Source organism: Acanthochromis polyacanthus, chromosome 19 (genome assembly GCF_021347895.1).
Source record: "Acanthochromis polyacanthus isolate Apoly-LR-REF ecotype Palm Island chromosome 19, KAUST_Apoly_ChrSc, whole genome shotgun sequence".
In the NCBI taxonomy this organism is placed as follows: Eukaryota; Metazoa; Chordata; class Actinopteri; family Pomacentridae; genus Acanthochromis; species Acanthochromis polyacanthus.
The window spans coordinates 11,582,871-11,600,427 of record NC_067131.1 but is presented as its reverse complement, the minus strand read 5'-3'; the positions used below and the strand labels follow the sequence as shown (position 1 = coordinate 11,600,427).

General features: G+C 39.4%; 1 protein-coding gene across 1 annotated transcript; it reads left to right on the top strand.

Moving 5' to 3' along the window:
• The first annotated feature begins 473 nt into the window (after positions 1 to 473).
• On the top strand, positions 474 to 16,524 carry fra10ac1 (FRA10A associated CGG repeat 1). The gene is made up of 14 exons (XM_022212255.2): positions 474 to 593; positions 1,937 to 2,016; positions 2,346 to 2,438; positions 2,868 to 2,913; positions 3,085 to 3,161; positions 3,358 to 3,441; positions 3,638 to 3,722; positions 6,244 to 6,289; positions 11,626 to 11,739; positions 13,461 to 13,503; positions 14,033 to 14,157; positions 14,355 to 14,405; positions 15,625 to 15,709; positions 16,335 to 16,524. The coding sequence occupies exons 1-14, from the start codon at positions 576 to 578 to the stop codon at positions 16,375 to 16,377; spliced, it is 990 nt and encodes a 329-aa protein (XP_022067947.1). The 5' UTR covers positions 474 to 575; the 3' UTR covers positions 16,378 to 16,524.
• Positions 16,525 to 17,557: the final 1,033 nt, after the last annotated feature.

The window sequence follows — 17,557 nt, the reverse complement described above, 5'->3', positions numbered from 1 at the left end:
AAGTCAAACAAACAGTGAGCTAAGTCTTACAAGGCAATTAACGAAGGAGAATAGCAAATCAAAGCCATAATAAAAGTAATATAAATATTTACAATGTTATTTAAGTGAGACAGCTGCACAGATTGTGCAGAAATGTGCAATTATTCACACAGGGATGTGGAAAATATCACAGTATGCATTGTAAACATCTTGAAATATGAACAAGGATAATGTTAATCACATTTAAAAGCTGTGCTTAATGTAACACACTGAGTCAGTGTCTATGGTGGGGGGTTGGGAAAGAGGCAGTGTCACTGGGGGTCTCTGGCTTTGTTGATGAGACCAGCTGCTGCTGGGGAAAAGCCAGAAAAATCGCTTTTAATATCAGCAGATTCATTTTAAATCACAACATAGCCCACTTTCCGTGTCAACAGAAACGAAAAAAGATATTTATTTCCATTTTCTAAGCAGAATAAAATAATAAAGCTGCTCTAAACGTCAACATACCGAGAGCTGCTGTGTGACGTCATCATTCGGCGACATGGTTTTCATTTTGTAAACATTTCAGAGCTGGAGACTCTAAAGTGAAGAAACTAATGGATAATCTTGTGAAGGTAAACTACACGTCTTAAAGTCAAAAAAGGGTTTTCATGCAGACAAGTCTGGGAGGATATATTGCGGTTGATATTTTCGTTATTCGTTAGTGAGCAGCTAAATTAGCCGCAGAGTTCCTTCTATCTGTACTACTTGCTAGCGTTACTGCCTTGGTTCCTAACTGCTTTCCTAGTTACAATTGCGTTTCAAAGAAAATAAAATACTGGAGTGGATAATATTTGGCTGCAAGTTTAGCTATACACTTTAGCAATGAGTTTCTAACATTGGTAATAGCTAAATAAAATTATTGTGCACTGACCCTTATGCTGATGCCTCTTTCAAAGTACTTACCACTTTTACAACTACGTTAAGTATCAACCAATGGTATCTTCCGCATATTCCGGTTCCTGAAAGCTAACAGTGCAGGGTTTTAAGTTGAGAGTGTGTGTGGTCCTATTCAGGTTTTCACAGCAGTTAAACTATTCCGCTGTATTTTATGTGCCGCAAATGATAACGTCATTTTAAAAAATTAGCTAAGTCAGACGTTTTATACATATTCACTCATATTCAGACTCATTTCCAGTCTGTTTACATAGAAGAAAAATCTGTGAGACTGCTGAGAATACTGTGCAAACAGGTTACAATGCATGTCTGTCTCTGATGTATGCCTGCAGATGCAGAAAGGCTTTTCTGAATATGAATCATTCTGCAAGCTGATATTTTTGTTGTGTGGGAAAGACCTGGGTCTGAATAATTAATCGATTTCAGATTAAAATTAGAGTTTAAAATGCAATTAGCAAACTGCAAAGGCTGCAATTTTGAATGTGCATAATGCACTGTCTGACCCCGGGTTTATTCTTTAGTTTTATGACTTTACTCAACTTTATTGCAGATTGTGCAATACTTAGATGCTGCTTCTGAGTTATGACTTAATTTCCTGTTTCAGTATCAGAGCTTGTTCTCATTGTTGTCTTATAAAAAATGATTCAATTTTTATTATTCTTACTTTATTTATTTACCACAGCACACTCACTGCTTTTGTGATAATTGTTCCATCTCTAAAATGTTTATTACATTAAAAATGTAATAAATGCATATTTGAATCTTCACATTCACATCCTTGCAGTCGAACATAAAGCAGTTACTGCTTTTATTGTGTCTCGTGGTAATGATCCATGCCGTGTTTTAAATCTGCTACACAATTAATATTAAACTGAAACTTAAAGGAATATATTACAAATCACAATATCCGTTGACAAATTTGCAATTACATATTTTCCCTGCATCGTTCAGCGCTAGTAAATAAATCATATTATACTGAATTTGATTCTACAAACACAAATAATTTCCCGTGTTTCTGCAGGTACACGGAGCTGGCGGCTATGACTCTGACTTCAGTGACGATGATGGACAGGGAGAGTCCTCAGAGAGAGGACTTAAGAGGTAAATTTTGTGAAAATTCTACAGAAAGTAACTTCACAAAGAGCAAGTGTCCATCAGAGTTTCTTATTACAATAAACCACGTGTATGAATACAGGACTCATGCCTTGCTAAGACAAAAGCCAAGGGTAGAGATTCACACAACATTTTAAGGGGAAGCTTGGCTCTCATACTCCTCCTATGTCCGGGAAAAATGTTTGAACTGTGTAGTTATATTAATCTTATCAAGGGTAATAGGTTCTGAGTAAACACAAGTTTTCTACCACCTTTACTTTTATCTGGTAGCTGCTATCAGTAACACAAACTTCCATATTTATTTGTACCTCTGACAGGAAACGTGAGGAGGAAATATTGCAGAAACCATTCCACAAAGGTCGCCACTCCAAAGTGGCTCACAGCAGTTTCCACTCTAATGAACTGGACAGGTACGTTACAGTTGCAGTGAAATGTTTAAATCATTTTGTATTTTAATAGCTCATTTAAATAAAGTTCCATTTTTTTTTTCTGGTCACATTGCAATTAATGTCAGTCCTGATAAGAAGTAACACTTATTACTGAAAAATGAAATCATTCAGTCAAATTGCAATTTACCTTGCAGTTTGTGTGCACATGATGTATAACAAGATTACAATGAGAGATATCACATTTTAATTTTCAAAGAAAATTGATTTGTAGGCATTGATTTCTGTTTCTAATTAAACTAAATGGGAACAAACATTAAAAGGCTCAGTTTTACTTATTTAATTTACTGAAAAAATCACTTTAAATGCACCCAAACATTGTTCTTACAAATACACTGTTTGTATTATCTCATCTTTTATATAAATATTCTGCTTTTTGGTGTGTTTTTCCAGAGAGGAAGCCAGGAACAGAAGAGCCCATCTGATATCAATGAATGCTGTATCCATCTTTAGCTTACCTTGTCCTTGAATTGATGAAACTATACGTGTTACATTAATGTACGCGTACTTAAAGACATAACAATCCCAGATGGTGTATTCATTTCATGCTGGTTTTAGTGCTTTGTTGCCTTTATTTGAAGAAAGTTAAACCTTAAGCACATGTCTCTAGTTTGAGCGGCATAAGAAGTTTGTCGGTGACTACATACTGTATTATGGAGGGCAGATGGCCGACTTCAAACGATCTACGTAAGTGTTCTGTCTCACTGTCATTCAGCAGTTGCTCTAAGGTACATTTAATGAGGTAATATATATCCATATCAGGCCATCAGACCACTGGATACACGTTGTTTTGATCCAGTTAAATATTCAATTACAGTTTATTGCAGCAGAAGTGTATCCATTTATATTGACGTATGAACATTTCACTTTTTGTGTCGTGCAGCTCTAAAGACAAGAGAGATCTGGACGTGCTGCGTGAAAATCATCGCTTCCTCTGGAGGGACGAGGACGAGGAAGACATGACATGGTGATAATCCGAAGTCAGCTGTTCCTACAGTCTGCTTTATCATCCCGTTTGTTTTTGATTATTCTGTCCTCTTCTGAAAATCTGTGTGTTGACACTCTGACACCTTAAGCAGCTCGTGTCTGGGGAGAAAAATCGGGTAGTTTAAGATGCCTTTGTTACTCTCTGTCTGCTTATTTGTGGATGTATTCTGTTCCAGGGAAAAAGAACTTGCCAAGAAGTATTATGACAAGCTCTTTAAAGAATACTGCATAGCTGACCTCAGCAGATACAAGGAAAACAAGGTGAGATAAATGGAGTAAATGATTAGGACTGATTTACTATCCACTTTAAACAACAATAAAGCAGAAGGTGAGTAATTTTAATATAGGTACTGTAAACATTTTGAAGTTGTCACATCAGCAGAAATGCTGATACTAGAAGCAAGTTTCAGATAAGAAAGCATAGGTTGCTGTAGTTTATCTGTCATGTTTTGGTTTGTGGTTTTATTGATCTCTCTGAGAAAATTTGGTCGTTGAAGTAGCTGAGGAAAAAGGCATAAGTGAAACACAAGGTCTCTAAAGTTAACTTTCAGAGCCCCAAAACCTGCCAGTCGGTTTTGTCGCAAAGCTGTCTTTAAAATAAATTGTCATAATTACACTCTTTACCAGAGACACAAACTGCGGAAACTGTTAAAATCATCTGAGTTCCAGCTTTAAAGTTGTCCCTGAACTCATCATACCATCTGCAAAAATAACAAATTGTAAGCACTAACTTTGTTTAAAAAGTGCCAAAAAATAAAGCCTTTGTATCAATCTAGAAAAAACAACAAGTTTCTTAGCACAACTGAGATTTCACTACTGATTTAACAGTTGTGTGACAAACATTTAGGGGGTTTTTCCTTTTAACTGCAGGCTGTGCTTTCACAGAATAGAGAAGGGACAAGTATGGAAACGAACTGGAGTGACTGAGAGGAAAATAAAACATAATAAAATCAGAAACAGCATATAGGGGAGCGAGGTGTCAGGAAGTTGTTGGACGATACATTAAGGATGCTGAGAAATCTTTCAAGAATTGATAGATGAGTTTGTGGGGGTTGTAAAAATGTAAATAGTTAAATATGTGTTTAACTATTTACAGGTATTTCTGGTCTTGATAGCAGCTGTGGGAAAGACGTTATATTTCTGTAAAATAATCAGAAGAAATGTAACTGTTGTTTTTCTTTTTTTATAATTTGTATTATTTTACCTGCCATGCTACACAAAATACATTTTGAGTTCTCTCCACTTCTATCCATGAATGTGCTGTTTCTATAGAGGTGCAGGACTTTATTAGCCTAGCCGCGCTAGACAACCCACGGCAACTAATTTAATTCTCTGCCAGGGTGGGTCTAGTTACCCTCCATAAGGCTCGAGGTTGGATGCTCCTAAAACTGGCTGGACCAATCACCATGAAGTGTAGAGTCAGAAGGCGGGCGTAACTAAGTGACGACAGAGGCGCGACGATTCGGACAGAAACAACCGGAAACAACTAGCCTAGCCGCGCTAGACAACCCACGGCAACGATTTTAATTCTCTGCCAGGGTCGACAACAAAAACGACAACAGTCGTTGAGCTCCATTAGCACCGACTCTGAATAATCTTTCTGTTAACATGTCTGTAATATACTTGAGCTTCACCCATTGACTGAATAAATAAGGCTTCACCGAGCTACCGCATCCTCTGATTTCCGGCGCTCTAGGAGCCTATTCGTTGCGCTGATTGGTTGTATACCTACCCAATTGCTGCAGAGTGATTTGATAGACAACCTTTTAGACCGCCTCCCTCCCTGTCGAGCGTGCCCAGACCCTTGCGTCTTCAGAGCATGGGTCTAACGCGGCTAGGCTAGGACTTTATATGACGGTGAAAAATGAACCCACAGTTCACAGCAAAAGCCCAGAAACAGCCAGGGTTAAGCACGAGTTACAACACCTCAGCCATCTCAGACACCACTGCCAGGACATGGCAGAATGATCCCTTATTACACTGAGGTCCAATAATTACACTAATTGTTCCGGTGGTGTTGCCATGTGTAAAGGTTAATATTTTCTAACTTGTACTAATCTCCATCCTAACTGGCCCATTGTAGACCAGAGTTAAGGGTATAATGTACTTTGGCACTGTGCTCTGTCTCTGGTGGCCACTGGACTATTCTGGACGATGGCCAAGCTTTAAAAGTGACAATATGTTAAACTGAAAGGCAGCGCGCATGTGGCCCTGCTCAGTAGCTCTGATGCCTGGGCTCATTAATTTTCTATATTCAGTTTTGTTGTGTGCAATATCTCTAAATTTGCACAGACATCTGAAGAACAGGAAACAGAATATACCCTTATTGACCTACTGTTGTTAGGGACACCGTACATGTGTGTAAACTAATGTGTGTATTTGTACGCACAGTATCTACTGACAAAAAAGCACGACTGAAGTAAAATCAATACAATGTATATACATACAATATTCATATATAAGTATGTGTTTTCACGGTTTAGATTTTCAGAAAGGCTTATTTTTTTAGGTTGATTTTCGTTTCTGCAACTTCTATTTTTAATGTAGTAAAGATGCATTTGCAGCAGTACACTGAATACTTTCACTGAGCCAAATGCAGTAGAAAACAATAAGTAATTACAGACCGGCTAAACACAGAGCTATGGTAGGATTCCTTAAATTAAGGTTTACTGTTTTTTTTTTTTTAGGGGAAAAAAAAAACTGCAATCCATTCTGCATGTCTGCATTTTAATTATAAATGCTTTTGCTAAATTACATGGATCTTTTTCAACCTACCCAACAGTTTGGATTTCGTTGGCGGACTGAGAATGAAGTTGTCTCTGGCAAAGGTAAGGCATACCTCTGTGTTATCCTATTTTAAGTTGTACATTTTTATACGTTTCTGCTTTCGCTGCTGAATTAACCACAATAATATTGACATTTTATTGTGATTTTAATTGCAGAAAAACTCTCACAGTAAAAAGTCACCTTTTCTGTTGAAGGTATTTACTTGTGGCTTCTTCCAAATCCTTCAAAACAAAAAGGTGAAATAATAAATTACTCTCAAACCAAGCAGCAGACATACTAAGTTGTGACCGGTGTATGCTTCTCTTTGAATGGAAGAGCTGCTAACAGGAGGAAACAGTGAAAATAATCTACATCAAAAACATCTTCTAGAAAGATATTGGAAACAGAAAAATGTCATTTTGCTTCTATTTCTAACGCTGTCTTGCAGGAACATTGCAAAGTCACATTTTGGTGGATGCCTGCCAGCTCTGACAATGCACTCTGTACAGTTTTTCATGGTTCAAAAATGCCTTTTTGGGTGAGACTAGGCACAGTGAAAGCAACGAGCCTCTGTTACATTAACTGACAGAAATCTCTGCATTTGCATTTTAATTCTGACCAGTTAATGGACAAAATTATCCATTCTGCTTGAGTAAATGAAACTCCAACTAAAAAAAAAAAAGCAGCTTAAAATTTGCTATTTTTAATCTCACTTCTAATTGTTTTGTCACTGGCTACATTTTTTTTAAATCCTGCAATCCTGCAGTTTGGGACACAGTTAAGGTTTGTCACTCAGCATTCCCAACCTTCTCCACTAGATGGTGACAGAGATAAGACAATTTACACAGCAGTACATACCATAGTTCCCCCTACAAGATACAAAATCCCCAAACAAAATATGCTTGGTACAATTTAATCAAACTTATTGGTTTTCCAGAATAGCAACCAAAACTATTCAGATATTTGACATTTCATCTGACTTTTTAACCTATGACCTATTGGACTATTCATGCCATTCAAGTACCGATTCATCTATTGATTCATAAGTATTCTATTATTGTCTTACATTCTCAGCTTACGTCTGTACAACTTTCATGATCACTGTCTGTTAATTGTTCAGGATTAACATCGCTTCTCCGTGTACTGCTCCTTTGTGTGACCGAATTATGTATTCACCATATTTACCACATCAAAATGTTTAACAGTTTGTTTTCGGAGGACAGTATCAGCAGCTCAGTGAGAGTAAACCTGACTTGACAGCTCATTGATATGCATTGAACCTCACGCAAACGCGCGCACACAAACACATTTTACATTATGTTTACACCGCCGCGACCTCACAAACATACACAGTGTCTGAGAAAGCTGACTAAGCCAATATATTGTTCCAGATTAAGACGGCGTAATCCTGGTCTCTGACAGTTCGCCCCCTGTAGCAATACTCGACAGGAAGTAGGATTAGATTAGGTCAGAGGCGCTTCAGTTAAAGTGTCACGTCTGTGATTGGCGAACATTAATAATTCCCTGAGAAAATACTCCTTAAGTACTGCGGGGCGCTAAACTCGGTCCAGTGAAATCAATACCAATCTAATTCCGTTAGATGGACCCAACGTCCACGTTTAGAGCTGGGAAAGAAACACTGGAGTGCAAATTGAATCTTAAAAGTGTTGCGAGTTAAAGGTGGAATACGTTTTTCTCATGGATTCGATGCAGCAGGAGATTCAGCTGGTTTGCAGTCCTCGTATAGGATGTCAATAAAAAAACAACTCGAATTCAGTATCCTGCAAACAATCCCGCAGGTGAGTTATCAACAAGGAGTTTGGTACATTTAGCAGGGATTCCACCTGATATGAATGTTGCTAGCCCAGGTGATTGAATGCAGTGGCTGCCAAATAGCCAGACTGGATTTGTGTTTACAGATACATTAGACCACACTGAACTTTCCCCAATTAAACTGATCTTACTGCTCCATATAAGGGTAACTGCACTTCCGCTCTGCCAGAAACTCCCTGCTCAGGGCAGGCTGGTATTAGGTAATGCAGACTAGTCTCCACCCACTAAGGTGGATTACAAAGAAAACTGACATTTCCTTTTGTGGTCACGGTGCTGCATGGGAGCCAGAAATGAGTAGAAGTAAAAAGGTTTCTCTCACAAGAGTCCCACGTTTTGCTACAATTGAAAGAACTCTTGAAGAATGACATGTTCTTCCACTTAATTCTGATGCCTTCCTTTTTCTAGTCTGGTGTCATTCAGACTTGTGAAATATTTCACATTAATTCGTCCAGCTGAATAAAAGGGAAAGCTATAGATGCCTCCTCTTAACACATCTTAAAAGGTACCTTTTGTGCAATGTTTTTTAAATGGTATTTTCTTCCTTTTTTTTGCATGCATTCTTTGGGCATGGCTGCCTCGGGTGGAATAGTACAAAATCAATGTCGAGAATGGGTGCAGCATCTTCTGCAGTCAGTATCGGTATACTTCCATGTGCAATTCAAAGAAATGCGGCAAATTGGGTTCATAAAAAGGTTGCTCAAAAATGCTACTAGTGGTAAAAAAAAACCCTCCACATTTCCCCTTTAGGTCATAAAACTATATTTCTTTCAGTCTACTTGCATAAAATATCAGTTTCACATGGAATGAGCATTTAAAATTCGAAAAATATGTCCTGAAATTCTTTTACGGTGGAGCCAACTGAGGCGGTAAAGCATGCAGGGCTTCGTTCCGTGTCATGTTGTTTTCTGGTGGTTTCCCCTTCTGGTATAAATTGAGCGTTAGTCATGCTGTCAGGAGGAGGCCAAAGGACTTGTTTTAGGTGGGCCTCCTGGAGTCTGGTGTTGGCTTGTGTAACTTCTTTAGCTTTAAAAAAAAATAGTCTGAACATGCTCCATGCCACGGCCTTATTTACCGTGGAGGAATCAGGTTTGACCCATCTCTGCTGCCTCTGAGTAACTCACACTAAAAGCATGAGTGTGAGTTGACTTTGAGCCTGCACTGTGACATCATAGTTCTGATAGGTTGTTGACTTGTTGATCTTTGGGTTTTTATTTCATTTTTTGTTGTCACTTTTTTGACATATTGAACATTTTTACCTATTTAAACCTCCTGAATTCCCTTTTGTCAGCCTCTCTATGTGTCTGATCCTAGCTCTACTCCACCCTCACATTTATTTATCAGATTCCTATGAAGTCTCCATCCGACAGTGAATAAAAGGCGACTGCATGCTGGCTCAGGTCACTGACATTTGACTTTATCCAGTGAATGGTAATCATGCTGCCATCTGTCCTGTGGGATATATCCGTCTTGATCTCAGGCTGCGGGCTGGTGGCATTATCGACCATTGACGTAGGAGGACAGGAATTCCCTCTTCTAACAGATTTACTCGCTCGCCCTGGTGTCAGCTTTTTTTCACGGGGCACGTGTGGCTCACGTGAATTCCGTCAACAAAATACAGGAGATAGCTTTTTATTTCCTTCAACACAGACACGATCCTTTCCATAAAACTTATTTTGTGAAGCAGGGATGATCTTCATGACCCTATTTTAAAAATCTGGATTTAGAAAAGAGCACCAGGGACCAGAGTTGTTCTTATTAGCTTTCATGTAGGAAACAGTTTTTGCCTCTGGGCGGAAAACTATCAGAAATAAGTGCAGGATTGTTTCCTGGCCTTGATTATGTTCTGTTTTTGACATTCATTTTGTCAAAAAAAATTGCCTAGAAACGGAGTGATATCGACTCCACTCTGCACGGCTGCGGCTGTGTTTATCTGGAGAGTCGGTTGCATTCTCACTCTCCATGTTGTAACCTTCGAATACATCACATTGTGTTACATTTGACACTGAGCTGCTTCTCTGCAGGAGCAAGGGGATTCAGAACCATGGTGAAGGCCGCTCCGTTTTGTACATGCAAAGCGACCGCTGTAGTATTGTACACACAGAAGCTGTTGTGTATGTGTATACATACTGTAAGTTAAATAAAATAGACTTTTTTGTGTGCATGTGTGTACACAACGCTGTTAGAAGTCATGGCAGATTTCCAATGTGACTGTAGCTGGCGTCACTGGTAAAGCGGGGGAGACAGGATAGGATTCTCTCAGGTCTTTGCGTATCGGTCACCAATCATGGCGTCAAGTTGGCTCCGAGATGAGAAGCTGGGCCTTCACCCAAGTCACACCCATGGACAGTTAGAAAGGAAGAGGATTTGCAGGTATTTTCATCTCCTTCATGTATAAGTAAAAGCAGCTTCTTAAAATGCCATGTATGTATTGTCAAAAACGAAAATCTGCCAGTTGTTACACTTTGGCCACGATAAAGAACTGATTCTAATAATGAGGCTGGAAGTGTGGTAGGGTTAGCTGGTTGATCTGTCTACTATGAGGTTGACATTTTAGTTTTGTTTGTTGACAGATTACTGTATTCCAAACCTAAAAGTCTGACTCTTGAAGTAAGCAGCCAGACAGTTGATACATAGCAAGTATCAGAAAAACATACTATTAAATGTACATGAAAAATACATCTGATTTAAAGACGCACTGGTGTACAGACTATCTACGTCATTTCAGCCCATATTTCTTTCTGCCGTCTTTCACCTAGTTCTATATCGATTCATGCCCTCAAATAAACACCAAGTCAAGGGCATCACAACCCAACACCGAAGCTTTTTTTGCTTGCGTCATAGGGTCTTAATCTAATACAGCACGTGAAGAGAAAGTCTGCCTTATGGCTTAAATGGAGTGAAGCCACGACGCCCAACGTCACTCCACTTCAATGTTGGCAAAGTCTCAGTCGCGGGCAGGTGAGAGAGCAGGCATCACTTTCCTCTCTCAGAGTAAGGCCCTTTCTTGTTCCTCTGCCAAGAATGGACCGCTCTGACGCATTCGCTCCCTCTGCTACAATCTGGAGGAACCCCAGAGACCAGATCAATGCCTGCTTAAGCTCCTCTAGGGATAATAGGCAGGCTGTGCAGAGGCTAGAGGGTGGCCTGAGGGGATGAGGTGAGGTGAAGAAAGGGAGATGAGATGAAGAACTGGGGGATGTGGAGGAAGGGGAGTGGAGGTAGATGGAGGTGGTGAATCAGGGGAGCAGCAGGGTTCGGAGGTTTCCTGACAGAATATGAAATTTTCAGCGATTTTCAGTCTGAATTTCTCAATCCGAAAATAAACGTGTTTTTTCCCCAACTGCCACTCTTTTCTACATGTGTCTTTTCTGCTGTGCTTTTTGAATCCTGTGTTTTTACACAACAAATCTTTTCACACAAGAATATTAGGGTCTTACTTAGTAACTTATGTCCTTCTTAAATAATGCTGATCCGAGACAAGCCACGAAAATATCACGTGAATGTAATCATCAGTGAAATATACAGATTTCATTGTGCATATTATATGAGCTCTCGCATCTTCCAGGTCAGTTCCAATGTGGAAACAAACGCTGTGAGAAGGAGGAAGGCCTAAAAAGCTGGGAGGTCAATTTTGCCTACGTTGAACAAGGGGAGAAGAGGAATGCATTGGTCAAACTCAGTAAGGAAAAGCTAATTATCTCTTCATTTATTTCTGGCTATTCTTTCTACAAAGGTGTGGGGTGTCTATATGTGCGCGACCGCGGGGTGGCCGATGGACCCGGCTCATAATAATCCTCCTTCAGGTATCATAGTGCAGAAAATCCTGTTGAAATAATTGCCCTAATTGGAGGACGTCAAGCAGGGAATGACAGGCTCTTTTAACAAGCCGGTACTGGGTCACTTTCAGACACATTGTTTCTCCTCAACTAACAGTGTTTTCCAATTTGTGCTAATTCAAAATACAATGCTTTGACAGTCCCTAATGTTTCAGCAGTAATGAAAAATGACCTGGCAAACCCGGTGCTTGCACTTGATCTTCTTTACTGGAGAAATGTAATAGATAAGGATGATGCTGAAGTAATTTTAACAGTTAAATGAATAAGTTTTCGAAAAGACATTTACATTTGTTAAAGAGTTCAATCTTACTTCTGCCTACATGAGTAGTTTGTTTCTATAAGCAACATTGCCATTGAGAGTAAAACAGGAGTTCCACAGGGTACTTTCTTTGGTCCCCTCACTTAAGTTTTTGTAAAAATGATGTATTTATATCCTAGAGCAGGTTTGGAAATGTATGCGGACGATACTGTTACATATGAATCGGGTTGAACGGTTACATTTGGGTGCTGCTTTTCAATTCTATCGCAGGCAGCATGAGCTGAAAGCTAAACTTAAACTTTTGTAAAAAAAAATCAAGTTTGTTTCCTTTTACTCTGTTTACATGTCCACATGGAGATTTTTTTTCTTTAATATACTGGAAGTCATATCCTATAGTCAACACCATAGAAGAGCATTTCCACATTGAAGCTGTAGCGCACCAATGACAGTTTAAAAAAACAAAAAAACAAAACATGGATTCAGACTTTTGTAGTTTCATATTTAGCAAATCTAAGGAACCAATCCCATTCACTTGAAGGTTCGGGCTTTCCATAGAATTATTTTTAGATTTTGAGAAACAGTTTTTTGGTTTGAATACGTATGACAAAATAACTTCCGTATTACAACTTGCAATTGTTTAGTGTAAAGTAGTGTAGTGTGGGTGAGCTGGTGTGTTCGAGCTGCAGCAAATAGCAAAGGAGTGGATGGAGAAGGAGGGCAAGACTTTATAAATCTACACATTCTAGAGGAAGCAACAACAGAGTTACATCTAAGGTTATTTTAAGGCAGAAAGGGACTATTTCTATGTAAAAAAAAAAAACAACTACAAAATGTGTAACTTTTGATACACAGAGATGAGTTTTTAGGGGCTTAATTTAGTGGCTGGAGAAAGACTTTAACATGGCAACACAAATAAAATGTGGTTTTCATTTGCAGTAATTTAACAAAAGTTAATCAAACAGAACAGACAGATTCTAAAGAGAACTGTCGATATCTGTTCATCTGTCCATACAGAAATACACACTAAATAAAATAAATTCTTTCCTTAGACGTAGTACTGCTTTTGAGGGCTTGGCAAAGGCTTCGTGATTAAAGAAATGCATTAAACATGTTTTTTTAAAAGAACTTAGATATATATTAACCACATTTAATGGTTGGAATACAGTGACTTCCTTCATGTGCCTGTTCAACGCTACAATTCAACTCTCATAAGAAGTGCTACAGTTCCCACTACAACACCCTCATAAGTGCAGCTGCTACTGTAGAATAGCTTTCACTGATAATGCTGTGTTGTTTCTGTTCTAGGATTATGCCCTGAATGCTCTTTCAAACTCAACTACCATCACAAGTAAGCCCACCTTTGTTTTTATCTTTAACATTAAAAATGTAGACGTATTTACTCATGATGGCTCATTTCTAAGATAGCGGAGAGTGTGTGCTGGTCTGCTAAAAGCAGGGCAGGTCACCATGGACAGTCAGCACGCATTGTTTTGTGGCATTCAGGGTTTTTAGAATTCAAACCACGATTCGTATCTCCTGTGTGACCTTTTTACTAGTCAGAATATCAAGATTTTATCATATTATTTTTCCAGTCTGAATGCATCTGTATATAGTGTAATACTCCAACGGGTTAAGGGTGGGAAAATGAACTGAGATTTTGACAATTTGTGAGCAAAATCAAGTGCTAGATGTACGATGTCACATTTTTTGATCGCTGTTTTGTGAGTCCAGGCACACTGCCACATCAAAATGTATAGAAGGTGTTTGAAAGCTTTAGTGCTCAAGCACTTGTGGGACATGACGGGTTTCATATTATATTTGAAGTTGTTGCTGTTTATGTTGTAAATACAATTTGGTCAACTTGCCATTCTTTTCAGGAGAAAGGAGGTGAAAGCAAAGACAAATACTCAAAGGGAGAATCAGGAGCCACCAAAGAAGAAGAGCAAGAAGAGGAAGAGATCGTCGTCACATTCTAAGAAGCACAAACGCAAGAGGCACAGAGGTACAATCTCTCCGAGCCAAATAAAATGTCTTTTGAGGCAGTAGCCTCAACAGATGGGGAGGCCCTGTGGGAGGAACCCTGTGTACATTTTGTTCTGGGGAAAGATATGATTACATTTTTTCTCTTGAGCTTGACATTAAAATGTTTTAATGACTCCAATTTGATCACAACTTATTGTTCTTTCTGTTTCTCTACAGATCGCTCCACCTCTTCCAGCAGCTCAGAAGAGTCGCAAAACTCGGACAAAGGTAGCATTCATAACTACTACACCAGCACTCTCGCCATTTAAAAACACACACAGACACACTCCCACCCACACTGGACAGTTTGCAACCTCCTCCCCTGCACCTCCAGGCCGTAACACTCCTCCAAACTTCTGGATTGAAAACACCCCAACACCGCTTTTTGGACACATCCATTAGCTCTGTAATGGTAATAGACTGACAGCAGGTCTGCTTTTTCTCAGCTGTCTTTTTGCCTCCTTTCCAGTAGTTTCTTTCTTCTTCTTTTCGTCTTTCACTGCGTTCACCATTTAGTGAAATATGTCTTTGCCCCTCGTGTCCCTGTTCTGTCGATTCCACGGTCTGGTTGGATAAATGGGTGGGTAGGTGGAGGAGCATAAAAAACAAGTTTTTCTGTCCAGATATTATGTCATTGAGTTCATCACACAATGAGAACCTGAGTGACACATTTGAAGCCGTTTTTGAAGGCTGGAGTTTTTTATTCTTCGTCTATCATGTAATTTGTGAGCGATGCATTCAGAGAGAGCAGCGGAGTTTAGGATTATGAAAGCACTTTGTCTGCTAAAACATTATGAAATGCTACATCTTGGCAAGCTAGTGAGGCTAACCCATAATTTATGTGCACTCTGATCTCGTCTGGCTGTAGCTATTAAGAGGAAAAATATACTGCTCTCAACCCTCAATATACCGCCATATGATTAGTGTTTTTGCTTGAATAGCATATTGGCCTTTATTCACCTTTCCTCAGAAATTGCAAGTAATCAATTGAACATTGTTCTCTCCTTCAGCAAACATCAAACAGACCCTTCCCTAATAAACTCCGTAAATGCACCGCTCCCCAGGCTATCACTGGTGTTTGTCTACGACTCTTAAAAAATACATGACCGCTGCAAATTTGTCCTCTCCAAACAATCCACTGAAACTTGTCTCTGAATAAATTTGCAGAGAGAAATAGGCCAGGCTCTTGCAGAAGTTTCCTGTTTACAAGGTGTAAAGCTTGCTTCCTAAACATCAGCTGATGGATCAGATGCATAACAGATGAAGGTGATTCAACCATCAGTTTGTCTTATCTGGGCTACAGCTGAGTTAGGCAGGTGAATTCCTGCCATGCAAGGCTAACAGTTGCGACACTGAACTACAAACTGATCAACTGAAGGTTATTCGTCGACCTATTTTTTTCCTTCCTAGAAGCACAACTTACAGCTCTCTAACACTTTCTTCTTAGGCTCTGAAGCCGAGGATGAGCCGGAGGACCAATCAGAAGCCGACCACTGGCGAGGACCCGCTCCCGCAGTGGAGGAAAAGTCAAGGTAAGGCTAACAGCTAACGTTCATATCGACTGTCACCCATTAAGCTCCGGTAAAACCATAATGGAGAGTCTTGGCCATATAGTGTAGGTGGGTTACTGTCCTCATATAGCCCCTTATGTAGACCCTGCACAAAGCTGTTCTTAACCATCAGGACAGAAAGGTCTCTCTTTTCTCGAAGAAGTATACCATTACTGCAACGAGAGCAAGTATTTATCCAAGCACAAGTGCTGGATGAGCAAAACTCAAGGCAAAACACCTCTGACTGGAAGATAATGGCAGTGTTTCTGATGCATGGCACTACAAATTACAGGTTCTTATGAATTGTGCTTCCATAATAGATATAATTGCAATATCATGTTCTGTATAAATGTAAAAATAGAGCCATCATGGAGAATATTAAGAAATGCTTTCCACAAATAATGCATTCATACATGCTTCGGCTTTCTTGTTTCCTTCCTGTTTGTGTTCCGTATCAGTGTTTGTACTCAGCATCATTTCGCACTGTTTAAAGCACTGACAGACTTATTCAGGGTCCCCCGTATGAAGCATTCGATTGTTTGTGTCAGCGCTCACTGTGCATGACAGGAACTAACATTTCTGTGTTCTGTTTGTTTTATCTGCTCAGGGAGGAGGAGTTCGAAGAGTACTTTGAAGACATGTTTCTTTGAATCTGCTGGTATCAGCAGGAACCCTACTGTGACTACACTTCTCTCTGTGTCCCGCTGACATTAAGCATGGTCTGTGTGTGTGCATGTAAGGTTTATTTCGCTGTATGTTCCATTACTACTACAGAAATAAAAACCATGTTTATCCTCCCTGTACCTGTCAGGACTCTCTTTGCATGTCTGGCATTATCCCTGCTTCACTCCCACCATCATGGCAAGAATACTGTAATTGAGAATAGTTTTTGGCAGCGTGGCTCTAGAGAGGGCCAAGTCCAGCTTACAGCACAGCTTTGATCCAGACTAAAGTGTCGCCATGAATTTTGGATGGATTGCTGTGAAATTTGTTACATCCCTTTGGGATGTGGAACTTTTCATCTCGTGCCAGCACCAAGCTTTTGATTAATGGCAAATATTGTACAACCAGTGACAATCCCATCAGCCTCAGCTACACTTTGTCTTTAATATGAATTACCAAGTGCTAGATAGTACAGATGTTTAACACGTGAAGGATTTTACTTAAAACGTCAGCACGTTAGCATGCTGATGTTGTCACTTGCACTGGCGTCTTTCAGAATTATCTGAATCTTAAGTTATCTATTATTAAGGGAGCAAAAATTCTATGAAAATGTAAAGTAATTAAATGATAAGTGACAGAAGAGAGTCAAATGCTGCTCTCACAAAAAGACAACAAGGATTAGTTTGACATGCCCCTCGGGCCAAGGGCAGATTGAAGCGCCGCCTTGACTTCAACTTTCAGAAAAGGAAACTGCGTGAGGTTTCTGGGAGATTACAGGCCTTGGCTCGAATAAAGACAATTAATTCACCTCTTACTGCACTGTCTGTCTCACTTTAACTTTCCATGCTGCTTTCACAGGAGAGTTTTTACTGTATGATTCATGACAATGAAAAGCTAACAGGTGGTTAAAGACATTACACTGAGGACTAACAGCATGTTGTTTTTGAATGGAGATGAGATGTTCTGCCTTGAGCTGTACTTGTACATCTGGAAGCATTTACAGGTTGATCAATTGTTTTGTCAACATCTGTTGTTTTGCTTTGCTTTTTATAGGGATAAAAATTACACTCTGGCTTGTACAAATATCCTTGCAGGAATTTATACATCTCACATAGCAACAAGATTTTCAAATTAAGAGTTCAAATGTAAAGATAAAAGAGATGTAGA

What these genes read in the sequence shown, in the direction of transcription:
- fra10ac1 (XM_022212255.2), top strand. An exon ending in GACGAGGAAGACATGACATG is followed by an intron (nt 3,442 to 3,637) that starts GTGATAATCCGA and finishes ATTCTGTTCCAG; the next exon opens with GGAAAAAGAACTTGCCAAGA. An exon ending in GCAGTGGAGGAAAAGTCAAG is followed by an intron (nt 15,710 to 16,334) that starts GTAAGGCTAACA and finishes TTATCTGCTCAG; the next exon opens with GGAGGAGGAGTTCGAAGAGT.